General features: G+C 49.2%; 1 protein-coding gene across 1 annotated transcript in view; it reads left to right on the forward strand.

Annotated features, from left to right (window-relative positions):
- BCL9 (BCL9 transcription coactivator) overlaps positions 1 to 13365 on the forward strand; it is an 89591-nt gene extending 76226 nt beyond the window's left edge. Inside the window, exons 5-10 of the mRNA XM_040998546.1 lie at positions 50 to 366; positions 1311 to 1500; positions 2372 to 2471; positions 6185 to 8426; positions 9573 to 9833; positions 10934 to 13365. Of these exons, the coding sequence (XP_040854480.1) occupies positions 50 to 366; positions 1311 to 1500; positions 2372 to 2471; positions 6185 to 8426; positions 9573 to 9833; positions 10934 to 12051 (4228 nt within the window). The 3' untranslated portion in view covers positions 12052 to 13365. The remainder of the gene's footprint in view (positions 1 to 49; positions 367 to 1310; positions 1501 to 2371; positions 2472 to 6184; positions 8427 to 9572; positions 9834 to 10933) is intronic.
- Positions 13366 to 13573: the final 208 nt, after the last annotated feature.

Here is a 13573-nt window from a genome sequence, read left to right on the forward strand (position 1 = left end):
CCAACTTGAGCCTGGTGTCTGATCTCCCTTTGTTATTTGTTTCTTTTAGTAGCCCTAAGTCAAAGCAGGAGGTGATGGTCCGTCCCCCTACAGTGATGTCCCCATCTGGAAACCCCCAGCTGGATTCCAAATTCTCCAATCAGGGTAAACAGGGGGGCTCAGCCAGCCAATCCCAGCCATCCCCCTGTGACTCCAAGAGTGGGGGCCATACCCCTAAAGCACTCCCTGGCCCAGGTGGGAGCATGGGGCTGAAGAATGGGGCTGGAAATGGTGCCAAGGGCAAGGGGAAAAGGGAGCGAAGTATTTCCGCCGACTCCTTTGATCAGAGAGATCCTGGGACTCCAAACGATGACTCTGACATTAAAGGTATGTCTACAAGATCTTTGAGACTCAGAGGGAAGTAGGTGTTCCTGAGGGAAGGCCTCTGATCATTTCTGGAAGCCAGAGGGCTAGTATCAGCCAGGTGGGGAGAGCAAGGGATGAGGTTGAGGGAGGCTCACAGTTGATGATGAACTCTTTCTTTTCAGTTTTCTAATTCAGCAGTGGTGTGGAACCCCGGTAGAGGGGCTCTCACACTTGAGGTACAAGTGCTTTAGGGGCTGAGGAAGCAGTTTCACATGCCCGACTGTCTGCTGATTGGCTTGGTAGAGATGTGACAGGCACCAGTAGAGAGTAAGCCCAGTGGAATGTGGGACCAATGGCTGTGGATTCCAGCTTTTTATCCTCCGCATATACGGACAAAAGTCTTAACAGCGTGAAGTTAGTATGGATTCCTCAACCCAAGTTAGAAGTGAAAATTTCCCCCCTTTCTCTGCACCTGCCTCTTCCCCTCCTCTGCCCTTCTTGCTCAGGAAGCCTGTTGTGGGTGCCAGCATTATGCTAGGTGTTGAGCATGCCATGGTCAACCAAACAGGTTCAGTTGCTCTCCTCAAGGATCTGATAGTCTCCACAAAGCTGTGACCATTAAACAACTACAGTAAAGTCACAGAGTTGCTGCAATAAGAGAAGTTAGGGGGCAATGAGCTCAATCACTGGGGCATTCGGTCCAGGAGGCTTCCGAAGTTTTCCAGGAAAGAACACTGAACAGTTTTAAGGCTGAGTTAAGAGAAGGAAGGAGGTGGGAGAAGAATGCTGTGCAATTTGTCATGTAGGGAGACTAGTATTTGGAATTTTCTGAATAGAAGAGGTTTCCTCTCAGTAAGGTACTTTCTCCTTGAAATTCTCAAGGTGGATCTGTATTGTGATGCAATAAATGCTGGCGGACTTAAGTTTCCTTGCTTCTGTGATGATGAGTCTTCTCATTGTTTTAGAATGTAATTCTGCTGACCACATAAAGCCCCAGGATCCCCAGCACACCCCCCACTCGATGACTCCATCGACTGCTACAGCCCCCAGGTCTTCCACCCCTTCCCATGGCCAAACTACTGCCCCAGAGCCTACACCTGCTCAGAAGACTCCAGCCAAAGTGGTCTATGTGTTTTCTACTGAGATGGCCAATAAGTAAGTCAACAGCTTGGTCTTGCTGTGGGGCTGGCTCGTTTGGGGGGCACCTCAGTTCTCATTCCCATCTCAGATTCATCTTTTCTTTACACCTGTGTGTCATTTTCAGTGAGTATGAAACCACACAGAAAGAGAAAAGTGAAACGTAGCCTTTTCCAGCCCTGCTCCCCAGAGGCAGCCCTGACAGGACTTCCTCGCCTTTGCTTTCAGAACTGTTTTGTGCTTACATAAAGCCACACACATAAGCCTTTTCCAAACACTGAAGGGTTGATGTTGCCATCTACTTACAGTTCTTTTGTCAATTGCACAAGTAATAAATGTCCATTTTGGGTTTATTAGGAGATATAACCAAAAAGAAAAAAAAATTGTAGAGCTCAGAGAGGGCTACTGTGAACATTTGAATTGCATTTTCAACAAGTAGATGAATCAGTGGATTGCATTGTAATTTGGGATTTCTGACTTTTTCTTTAACTTCGGATTTTTTTACTTAAGATTAAAAAGTGCATCCTGACATCCTGAGGCTGCCATTGGGGGGTTGTAAGATTTCATGTCCACCCTTGTCAGCTTGGGGTTTTGAACCATTTTCTGGGATTCTCTGGAAAACAACCACAGAAGTGGATTGGTGTGAGAAGATGATAATGGTTTTCCTTCTTTGTCTCTCAGTGCCTCTTTGGGGATTGACTAATGGTTGTCTTTTGATTTCAGAAGTCTGATGTAAATGATAAACATAAATACTAATATGTTTCTGCAAAATTCTACTGCAACCTTTCTGGTGATTCTTTGTACTTCTCGCACCCTCCCAAGTCCCATGTGGGGAATTGTGGTCGGTAGACTAGAAGCCTCAGTGTATGCTCTCTCCCTTGCCTTACAGAGCTGCAGAAGCTGTACTGAAGGGCCAGGTTGAAACAATCGTCTCTTTTCACATCCAGAACATTTCTAACAGCAAGACAGAAAGAAGCACAGCCCCTTTGGTATGTCCTTTGGAGAAGGCGTTACGGTGGGAGGGTTCTGCAGCAACTGCAGAGGTTGGCAGGGGAGGCGTTTCTCAGCGCCTTAGTGGTCTGCGCTACATGCTGGGCAGTTTACTGAATTTCTGGCTTTGTAGTTTTTGGGCCATCACCCAAGATCAGCCTTTTCATTCAGACCCACCTTTTCATCCAGAATGGTGGTAGACTGATGAATTACCAGGGAGAAGGAGATCGAAAGTAAAGAGTTTTCATATTTCCTCCATGTAGTCATCCCTGGGAGAACGTGATTTTAGACCTTACACACAGTGCAGTTTGAAAGAAAATATGAACACTCCTGAATTAAACAGAAAATGCGTTCAATGCTGGCATCTAATGTGAATATTGGTTCAAATCCCAGCTGCTCCCCTTCCAATTCAACTCCCTGCTAATGCATCTGAGAGAGCAGCAGGAGATGGCCCAGTGCTTTGGGGTCCCGTCAACCACATGGATACGCAGATCAAGCTACTGGCTCTTGGCTTTGTCCTGGTCATTGCAGCCATTAGAGAAGGGAACTGGCAAATGGAAAAATCTCTCTCTCTTTCTAAGATTTATTTTTATTGGAGAGGCAAATCATATTTTATGGAGAGAAGGAAAGAGTTCCCATGTGAGGTGCAGGAGTCCAAACACCTAGGTCATCCTTCACTGGTGTTTCCCAGGCAGGGAGCTGGATAGGAAGTGGAGCAGCTGGGACACAAACCAGCATCCAAATGGGATCCCAGCACTTGCAAGGTGAGGATTTAGCCATTGAGCCATCATGTTGGACCCTCTTCTCTCTTAACTCTTCCTTTCAAATAAATAAATAAATGATTTTAAAAAGAAAAAAAAACAGAGAAAGCATTAATTAAAACCACTGTCCTTGAATACATGATAATACCATAATTAGAGTTTCAGTGACCTTCAGAATGATTCTTCTTCCAAAGTGAGAGGGCCCATTGAATGCTTTTCATTGCTTCATATTTCAAAGTTATTATAAATGTTATTCTATTTCCTGTCTGGATTTTAAGCAGCTGCTGTATATTACATTGGAAAAGTATGCAGAGGCTGCTTAGCGTGTGTGCTTACAGACTGAGCCACTCCTGTGCTGAGTGCTGCCAGTCTACTACACAGACTGCTCTGGCGCATTCCCTTTTTCTAGGGAGCTTAAAATCCAGTACTAGGACGAATCTTAAACATGGAAAAGGTTAAGTAACAATGAATGAATGAGATGACAATTCAAGATTAAACAGATAGTGTCTATTTTGTATATCCACGAAGTGTCCATCTCAGTGGCCGTAACTGTGCATGGACTTAGCTGGACCTGGAGGAAGAGTCGTACATTCCCTACACATCTCTATCACTCAGGGACAGAGATTGGAAATAACTATATTTAAAGTGCTGTTTGTCCTAGAACACAGGGCACATTACATTGCAGGGCAGCTTTTTCATCAACTTAGTACCAGTTTTTTTTTTTAAAAAAGATTTATTTTTATTATTTTTTTATTGGAAAGGCGGATATACAAAGAGGAGAGACAGAGAGGAAGGTCTTCTGTCCGATGACTCACTCCCCAAGTGAGCGCAACAGCTGATGCTATGCCGATCCGAAGCCAGGAGACTGTTCCGGGTCTCCCACACGGGTGCAGGGTCCCAAAGCTTTGGGCCGTCCTCGACTGCTTTCCCGGGCCACAGGCAGGGAGCTGGATGGGAAGCGGGGCTGCTGGGATAGAACCGGCACCCATATGGGATCCCGGGCATGCAAGGCGAGGACCTTTAACCACTTGCGCCACTGCGCCGGGCCCAACTTAGTACCAGTTTTAACAGAGTTGTCACCTCTGTCTTTTTCTGGTGCTAAAACAAAATCAGGAATTAAGAAGGAAATTGAAAATAATCCATTGCGCTACAGCTAAAAAGGAAAAGGTGGCACTAAATGGATTCTTCTGTCATAGTTACCTTAAATGAAATCAATACCTACTGCATCCCAGACCCATAAAAACTGACTAACAAAACCATACATAAAATGGAACTAGGAGGAAAATTAGGATGACCCCTGCACCACAGTTAAGAAGCAGACTTGGATATACCTTTTTGGAAAAGATGGATTTAGGTTTGTGTTTGAAACAGTGACAGAGAAGGAGAGACAGAGGTCTTCCACTTGCCCATTCACTCCTCAAATGACCACAGTGGCCAGGGGTGGGCCAGACCAAAGTCAGAAGCCTAGACTTCCATCCAGGTCTCCCAGGTGGATGGTAGGGGTCATATAGCACTTGCCCATCTTCTGCTTTCCTAGGTCTATTAGTAGGGAGCTAAATTGGAGTGGAACAGCCAGGACTCAAAATTTTTGCTACAGTATATACGGTACTGGCCTCATAAATGGCAGTTCAATCTGTTGTGCCAGAGTACTGGTCCCTGGGATATACTCTTGCTTGTCCACAGTCATGGGTTCGGTCAGGACTTAGGCACATAAATCCATATCCACGGATAAGTGTACATAGATGCCTCTAACTTGAAGAATTTATATACATTTACATATAAGGAAGACACTCAAAGAGATGTCTTTGTGTATATATTACTATTCAAATCCCACAAATGCACATAGTGACTTGTGTGCAGCTTTTTACACAAATAAGCACGGCAGAAAGTAGGTTGGGGAGGGAATCAATAACCACAGGGGTTTGGAGACCAGATTAAATGACCAACGAGGAGCAAATGAGCCCCAAAAGGGGCCTACGGAGTCCACTGGAGGCTCCAAGACAGTTGATAGACTGTGCCTTCTTCTCAAGGATTAGCAGATCCACAACATCCCACGTCCCGTCTTGCAGACACTCCCAGTGTCAGCATCACCTGTGCTTTCTCCCGGGTCTTTGGCTAGCAGCGGCACTTAATAAATAATAATCAGGCAATCATCCAGCCTGTTCCAAAGGTTGGTCTGCTGCCTCACTGGAAAGAACAGATCAGGAGACACCATGAGCTAGATAGCCTCAGATTCCTTCACAGACGCTTCCTGCCCGTAGATTGTCTTACTACAGGTAAGACAAATTCTTATCAAATCTAGAATCAGTGATCACAAACTGAAAACAGAAACCAGAGCAGTTGGGGTCCTTGGACATTCAAGGAGGTAGTGCCTCAGTGGTCCTGTGCCAGAGAATTTGCTGAAGTGGAACAGCCTTATGCACTGCCTCCAGCTGGTAGAGCACACAGCTAGCTGCAGATGAGTTCATGCTTTTTCTCTTTCTGCTGGGAACAGACCTCACAATTGACAGTGGGAAGTCATTAAACTGGGTTGTACTTTCAGGGAAGACGAAAAGGTGTTGGGCACAGCCTCACACATACCAAGGGGCTGATCTCTCCCTGAATCAGAAACACATTGCAGACATTTGATATCAGACCTGTTCCTCGAAATAGATCATCAGATGTATGCACTTTGGCAGGGTAACTCTCCCTGGCATGCTCATAAAGTTACTGAAACCTGATCCTCAGCAAGAGAAAGAGGATGTCATTTGACAGTAAGGTTTAGGAAAAAAAAAAGACAAGACATCAAATGTCCCATATCCAGAATGATGGGGTGTACATGAGAAAGTTCTACAGCAAGTATCAGTCTAGATGGATATGACTGGGGTTAAGTCCTTTATAACATTTCTTACCCTTTTGATTGCCTGTCTGCTCAATTTACCAATGCTTTCAAAAAATCTTGTTTTCTTCAGAACACACAGATCTCTACTCATCGGAATGATCCCAAGCCTCTGCCACAGCAGCCCCCAGCTGCAGCTGCCCAGGACCAGAATTCTTCCCAGAACACCAGACTGCAGCCAACCCCACCCATTCCAGTCCCAGCCCCAAAACCTGCCGCACCCCCTCGTCCCCTGGACCGGGAGAGTCCTGGGGTAGAAAACAAGCTGATTCCTTCCGTAGGCAGCCCTGCCAGCTCCACTCCACTGCCGCCAGATGGTACTGGGCCTGACTCGACGCCCAATAATCGAGCAGTGACCCCTGTTTCCCAGGGGAGCAATAGCTCTGCAGCTGATCCCAAAGCCGCCCCACCTCCACCAGTGTCCAGCGGTGAGCCCCCCACACTGGGAGAGAACCCCGACGGCCTATCTCAGGAGCAGCTGGAGCATCGAGAGCGCTCCTTACAAACTCTCAGAGACATCCAGCGGATGCTCTTCCCCGATGAGAAAGAATTCGCAGGAGGACAAAGTGGGGGACCCCAGCAGAGTGCTGGGGTACTGGATGGACCTCAGAAGAAACCAGAAGGGCCAATACAGGCCATGATGGCTCAATCCCAAAGCCTAGGGAAGGGGCCTGGGCCCCGGACGGACGTGGGAGCCCCATTTGGCCCACAAGGACACAGAGATGTTCCGTTCTCTCCAGATGAAATGGTTCCACCTTCTATGAACTCCCAGTCCGGGCCCATAGGACCCGACCACCTGGATCACATGACTCCTGAGCAGATCGCGTGGCTAAAGCTACAACAGGAGTTTTACGAAGAGAAGAGGAGGAAGCAGGAGCAAGTGGTGGTCCAGCAGTGCTCCCTGCAGGACATGATGGTGCATCAACATGGGCCCCGGGGTGTGGTTCGGGGGCCACCCCCTCCATACCAGATGACCCCTGGGGAGGGCTGGGCTCCTGGAGGTGCAGAGCCATTTCCTGACGGCATCAACATTTCACACTCTTTGCCCCCAAGGGGCATGACTCCCCACCCCAACATGCCTGGAAGCCAGATGCGCCTCCCTGGATTCGCAGGGATGATCAACTCTGAAATGGAGGGGCCAAACGTCCCCAACCCAGCCTCGAGACCAGGTCTCTCTGGAGTCAGTTGGCCAGATGATGTGCCAAAAATCCCAGATGGTCGCAACTTCCCTCCTGGTCAGGGCGTGTTCAGTGGGCCGGGCCGAGGAGAGCGCTTCCCAAACCCCCAAGGACTATCGGAAGAGATGTTTCAGCAGCAGCTGGCAGAGAAGCAGCTGGGGCTGCCCCCAGGCATGAGCATGGAAGGGATCAGGCCTGGCCTGGAAATGAACCGGATGATCCCTGGTTCACAGCGCCACATGGAGCCAGGGAACAATCCCATCTTTCCTCGGATACCAGTTGAGGGCCCCCTGAGTCCTTCCAGGGGCGACTTTGCAAAAGGCATACCTCCGCAGATTGGCCCTGGTCGGGAGCTTGAGTTCGGCATGGTTCCCGGAGGGATGAAGGGAGATGTCAACCTGAATGTCAGCATGGGCTCCAACTCTCAGATGATACCTCAGAAGATGAGAGAGGCTGGGGCGGGCCCCGAGGAGCTGATGAAACTGCGTCCGGGGGGTTCGGATGTGCTGCCTGCTCAGCAGAAAATGGTGCCTCTTCCATTTGGCGAGCACCCTCAGCAGGAGTATGGCATGGGCCCCAGGCCCTTCCTCCCCATGTCTCAGGGTCCAGGCAACAACAGTGGCTTGCGGAATCTCAGAGAACCAATTGGGCCCGACCAAAGGACTAACAGCCGGCTCAGTCATATGCCACCACTACCTCTCAACCCTTCCAGTAACCCCACTAGCCTCAACACAGCTCCTCCAGTCCAGCGCGGCCTGGGGCGGAAGCCCTTGGATATCTCTGTGCCAGGCAGCCAGGTGCACTCTCCCGGCATGAACCCCCTGAAATCTCCCACCATGCATCAAGTCCAGTCACCGATGTTGGGCTCACCCTCGGGGAACCTCAAGTCGCCCCAGACACCGTCGCAGCTGGCAGGCATGCTGGCGGGCCCAGCTGCTGCTGCTTCCATTAAATCTCCCCCTGTCTTGGGGTCTGCTGCTGCTTCACCCGTTCACCTCAAATCTCCCTCACTTCCTGCCCCGTCGCCTGGATGGACTTCCTCTCCAAAACCTCCCCTTCAGAGTCCTGGGATCCCACCAAACCACAAAGCTCCCCTCACCATGGCCTCCCCAGCCATGCTGGGCAGTGTAGAGTCAGGTCAGTATGTCTGCATCCTTTTTAGCAGGAGATTGCTCAAGCCTGATCGAGTTGAGACTGCAGGTGTCTTGTCTCGATAGTGCAGCCTGAGGAGGTGACTTTTGCTGTAACAGACACCTCCGTGGCAAAGGGGCATGGTTGGCGCTTCTGCAGGGTTTTGCACAAGTGTCCATACCTGGCAAGGAATATTTGTGTCAGATGAAACTGTTGAGGGAGGAAGGGAAGTGGGAAATAGATGTCAGCTTGTAGAATAATTTGCATGCATGCAGTGAACCCATGCTGGGGAAATAAAATGTCTCAGCAGTGGGTAAATATGGCCTCTTCAAATACCTGACCCACCCGCGCCAACGGCTACCCTCGGGTTAGGAGATCCTGGGTGCAGTCCTAAGCGAAGAGCATCGAGGCAGCGGTGTGATTTGCATGGTTCACCTATGCACACACTGACCACAGAAACAGACCAGCCCTTCCCAGGAGACTGCTGTTCTCACAGAGCAGTTATAATCTGTTGGCATTTTCGTTGTAGGAGAGTCTCTCACTGATGATGGTGGTTTTGTGAATGGGCCCAGGGGTGGTCAATGGAGGTAGCATTAAGCGGTAAATACCAGGTTAGTGCTCTCTCTGCTGGAGAAAGACAAATCAGAGTAAGATGGGAGATTCTCCTACCAAGCTAAAATACTGCTTCCTCTTGGGGAGCAGCTCACTCACACAGTTGTGGAATTCATCAAGAATGCTGTAGGGTGACGCAGTGAGCACCTGGGGTTGGATCACTAGACTGACTCCAAGGCATGCTAATACGGGAGTTGAATTCTAAATTGTGGTTGGCAGGGGAATGAGATCTGCTTATTTCACATTCTTTTTCATGAAATGATTATCCATAAACCATGTCCCCTTCTCCTCAAGCTTGAACCAATATTTCTAATGCATTCCTGGCGTGTTTGCCATCACCTCCACATCACGCCACAGTCGCCCTCTGCACACATATAGAGCTTGACTACAAGATTGATGACTTGTGTCCTGGGTATAATATCACTGTCCTATTCGTCTCGTTCCTGGCCTTGCTGGCTCATAACCGTTGGGCTCAGTAGCCTTCAAAAGGAATCTGAGTTCCGTGTACATTTTTTGTTCCCTGTTGCTTTCTTTCCTTAGGTGGCCCCCCGCCTCCTACAGCCAGTCAGCCCGCCTCTGTGACTATCCCTGGGAGTCTTCCCTCTAGCACACCATACACCATGCCTCCGGAGCCAACCCTCTCCCAGAACCCACTCTCTATTATGATGTCTCGAATGTCCAAGTTTGCAATGCCCAGTTCCACCCCATTGTACCACGATGCCATCAAGACCGTGGCCAGCTCGGATGACGACTCCCCTCCAGCTCGTTCTCCCAACTTGCCATCAATGAATAACATGCCAGGTAAGGAAAGCAGGAAGATAAGCTACAGAGCTAGTGCCAGATGAAAAAGAACTTGCTCCAAGTGTTTTCTCAGTGGCTGCAGCCCTAAATAGGTGGCAAGTTCAAGTTGAAAATGCACCTTGTAAGTTTCAGAATTGAAGTGCTTGACCAGGAGAATGTTTTATTAGCTATTTGGGTTTTCTGTTTGTTTTGTTTTGTTTTAAAAAGGTTTCCTTTTAGTTCTGATGCTTACGGCTACAAGGGCGGGTTTTGTTTCTCTTTCGGAACCCCTGTAGCAGTACTGAAAGCAGATGTTTTGCTTCGTTTTTTGTTTTTATGTTTTGTCTTAAACACGTAATAAATACATGTTTGTTTGGAAGGCAGAGTTACAGAGAAGGAATCTTCTATCCAGTGGATCTCTCCCAGGTGGCCACAGTAGACGGGGGTGTACCAGACAAGCCAGACCATCCATCCTGGTCTCCCACGTGGGTGGCATGGGCCCGGAGAATCAGGCTGTCTGTGCTGCGTTCTCAGGAGCATAAGCACGAAGCAGGGTTAGGAGCAGGGCACCCACATCTCCATCTGGAGCTCTTGCTCGGGGAGGCTGGCTGTCAAGTTAACCCGGTGTGCCACCATGGCCACCCCGAAAAACTGCCAATTGGAAAAGATTTATTTGGTTTTCTTTCTTTATTGTTTTCTGAATAACTGAACCTATAAAACTGGTTAATCATCTTTCTGTGAAAATGATCATACCTAAGTCATTCAGGCAAATTGCTTTCTTCTGTATTAAATGTATCCAACAAAAGGACTATAGTCATGCATATTAACTTGAAACATTGAAATGGGAGAATATTCCTCTTGCTGCCTTCTGCTGCTTTCTGGGTCTGCAGTTTAAGACTGGAGCATTCACTGGCAGGTGGAGCTGCCAGTCATGTGCCACCACACACGCCCTGGGCTCACGATGGCCGGGTTTGGATGCTGTGTCTTCCCAGCATGGTACTTGCAAGTTAGAAACACAGTCCATTTTTTTTTTTTTAATTTTATTTGATGATTAGATAACTTTTCTGAGTTAGTTACTTTTTTGGTTAAGTTGCTTCCTTTGGTATCTTTGTTTTTTCTAGGAATGGGCATTAACACACAGAATCCTCGAATTTCAGGTCCCAACCCTGTGGTTCCGATGCCAACTCTCAGCCCAATGGGAATGACCCAGCCGCTTTCTCACTCCAATCAGATGCCCTCTCCTAATGCCATGGGACCTAACATACCTCCTCATGGGGTCCCCATGGGGCCTGGCTTGATGTCACACAATCCTATCATGGGGCATGGGTCCCAGGAGCCTCCAATGGTACCTCAAGGACGCATGGGTTTTCCCCAGGGCTTCCCTCCAGTGCAGTCTCCTCCACAGCAGGTTCCATTTCCTCACAATGGCCCCAGCGGAGGGCAGGGCAACTTCCCTGGAGGGATGGGTTTCCCAGGAGAAGGCCCCCTGGGCCGTCCTGGCAACCTGCCCCAAAGTTCAGCAGATGCAGCACTTTGCAAGCCTGGAGGCCCAGGCGGCCCTGACTCCTTCACTGTCCTGGGGAACAGTATGCCTTCCGTGTTTACAGACCCCGATCTGCAGGAGGTCATCCGCCCTGGAGCCACCGGCATCCCCGAGTTTGATTTGTCTCGCATTATTCCATCTGAGAAGCCTAGCCAGACACTGCAATATTTCCCTCGAGGAGAAGTTCCAGGCCGCAAACAACCACAGGGGCCTGGACCGGGGTTTTCGCACATGCAAGGGATGATGGGCGAACAGGCCCCCAGGATGGGACTCACGTTGCCTGGTATGGGAGGTCCAGGGCCAGTGGGAACTCCAGACATCCCTCTTGGTACAGCGCCATCCATGCCAGGCCACAGCCCAATGAGACCACCAGCCTTTCTTCAGCAAGGCATGATGGGACCTCACCATCGGATGATGTCACCAGCACAATCGACAATGCCTGGCCAGCCCACCCTGATGAGCAATCCAGCTGCCGCTGTGGGCATGCTTCCTGGCAAGGATCGGGGGCCTGCAGGGCTCTATACCCATCCTGGGCCTGTGGGCTCCCCAGGCATGATGATGTCCATGCAGGGTATGATGGGACCCCAACAGAACATCATGATCCCCCCGCAGATGAGGCCCCGGGGCATGGCTGCTGACGTGGGCATGGGGGGGTTCAGCCAAGGACCTGGCAACCCAGGAAACATGATGTTTTAAGCTGCTAAGATTGGATGTGCCGACCCTTGTCAAAATGAGATTCCAGGTCCTGAGAGCTGCGTGGTGTGGAGTTCCAGGAAGACTCACCATTGGTCATGCAATAGGCGAACAGAGACCCGAGGGCTGCTTTGGGGGAGGGGGGCGCTCGAGAATGTATGGATTTACCTGAAAAAAAAAATGATTCATTTAATCAACAGGTGTGGTTTTTTTTTAAGATTTATTTTTAAGAAATTATTTTTGTGGACTTGGGTATCCCATGATGGCACCTCCTTTTGGGGACCTGTAAGCCGTGCTCTGAGAATTGCCATCGGTCACGTGTTGCACCGTTCTCTGTATGTTTACGTCTTCTGGACTGGCTTCTCCCAGGATTCTTTTGTGTTTTTGATTTGGGCTTTTGTTTCTGTTTTTGTTTTTGGTGTACTGTACTATATTGTAAAAGGGATTTTAGCAGAGACTTTAGTCTGTGGGGCAGGAGGGGAGCAGCAGTGCCGTGCTGTTGACTGGAGGTGGAGAATCCATCTTCAGACCTTTGGACTATTTTCTTTCAAACTCCAGTGTATAGAAAAAAAAAAAAAAAACAAAAAAACAAAAACCAAACTACGACCTCAGAGCAGAGTATTAATGAAAAGCACAAAAAAAGGAACTAAGTTCAGCGCGGGGAGGGTGGGGAGGGGGGAAGGTTTTCTTTTTAAACATAATGAAGCTTATTTAGGACATTGGTTTCTCAGTTCAAGTGCTCTTCAGCACTTCCGTCTCCCCCCAGTGGACGAGCCCACCGTGACATTTCTCTCACATTCGCCTTTCAAACCCTGACCCAGGTCCCTGTTCAAGTGTGTTTCCTTCCCGTGTGGCACCCCGCGCCCCCACGGGTGACCCCCACTCCCGCTTCTCCTTTTCCCTTCGGCAGCTGCACTACACGGTGTGAATTTCGGGGAAAGAACTAGCGAAGCGTCGCCTCCCCGGCCCAACGATATCCAGCCCCCGCAGGGAACGGTCTGTCCTTGGGATGCTCTCTGGTCCTCCTTGCCCCTTAGTCTTCTCTCCCCTCCACATGCTCTACCCTGCCCACCTTGTCTTCTGTTCTCCTTTTATTAGGAATTGCCCCCAGTGAATTTTTATCCGTGTGGGAGTGGAACAGATGCTCAAAGCTATCCAGGATTTTGTTTTACTGTTCTCAATTTTTGTGGTCCTTCCCTCCCTTCTCCCTCCCATGCGTAAAACGTTCTGTGTAACCTCCATTAAATTTGGTACAAAACCACTCGCCAGAGCTGTGGTGTCAGAAAAATAAAATATATTGTTTCTTACAAAACTGAATTGCCTTCCCAGTTCGTTTCGTTTCTTGTTACTTCTGGATTTGGGCATGCTGGGTGTAGTGGGTCCCTGGGAGCACTGAGGTGTGGCACGGGGGCCCTCTCAGATGAAGCAGGTCCCTTCCTCATGGACCGATCCTCACTCTGTTACTGAATTCTAGTTAGGAACACAAGCACAGCTCCGACCACGGTCTCCAGATCCGAACTTGACC

Source organism: Ochotona curzoniae, unplaced genomic scaffold (assembly GCF_017591425.1).
Source record: "Ochotona curzoniae isolate NIBS_2020 unplaced genomic scaffold, NIBS_Ocur_1.0 scaffold_1037, whole genome shotgun sequence".
Classification (NCBI taxonomy): domain Eukaryota; kingdom Metazoa; phylum Chordata; class Mammalia; order Lagomorpha; family Ochotonidae; genus Ochotona; species Ochotona curzoniae.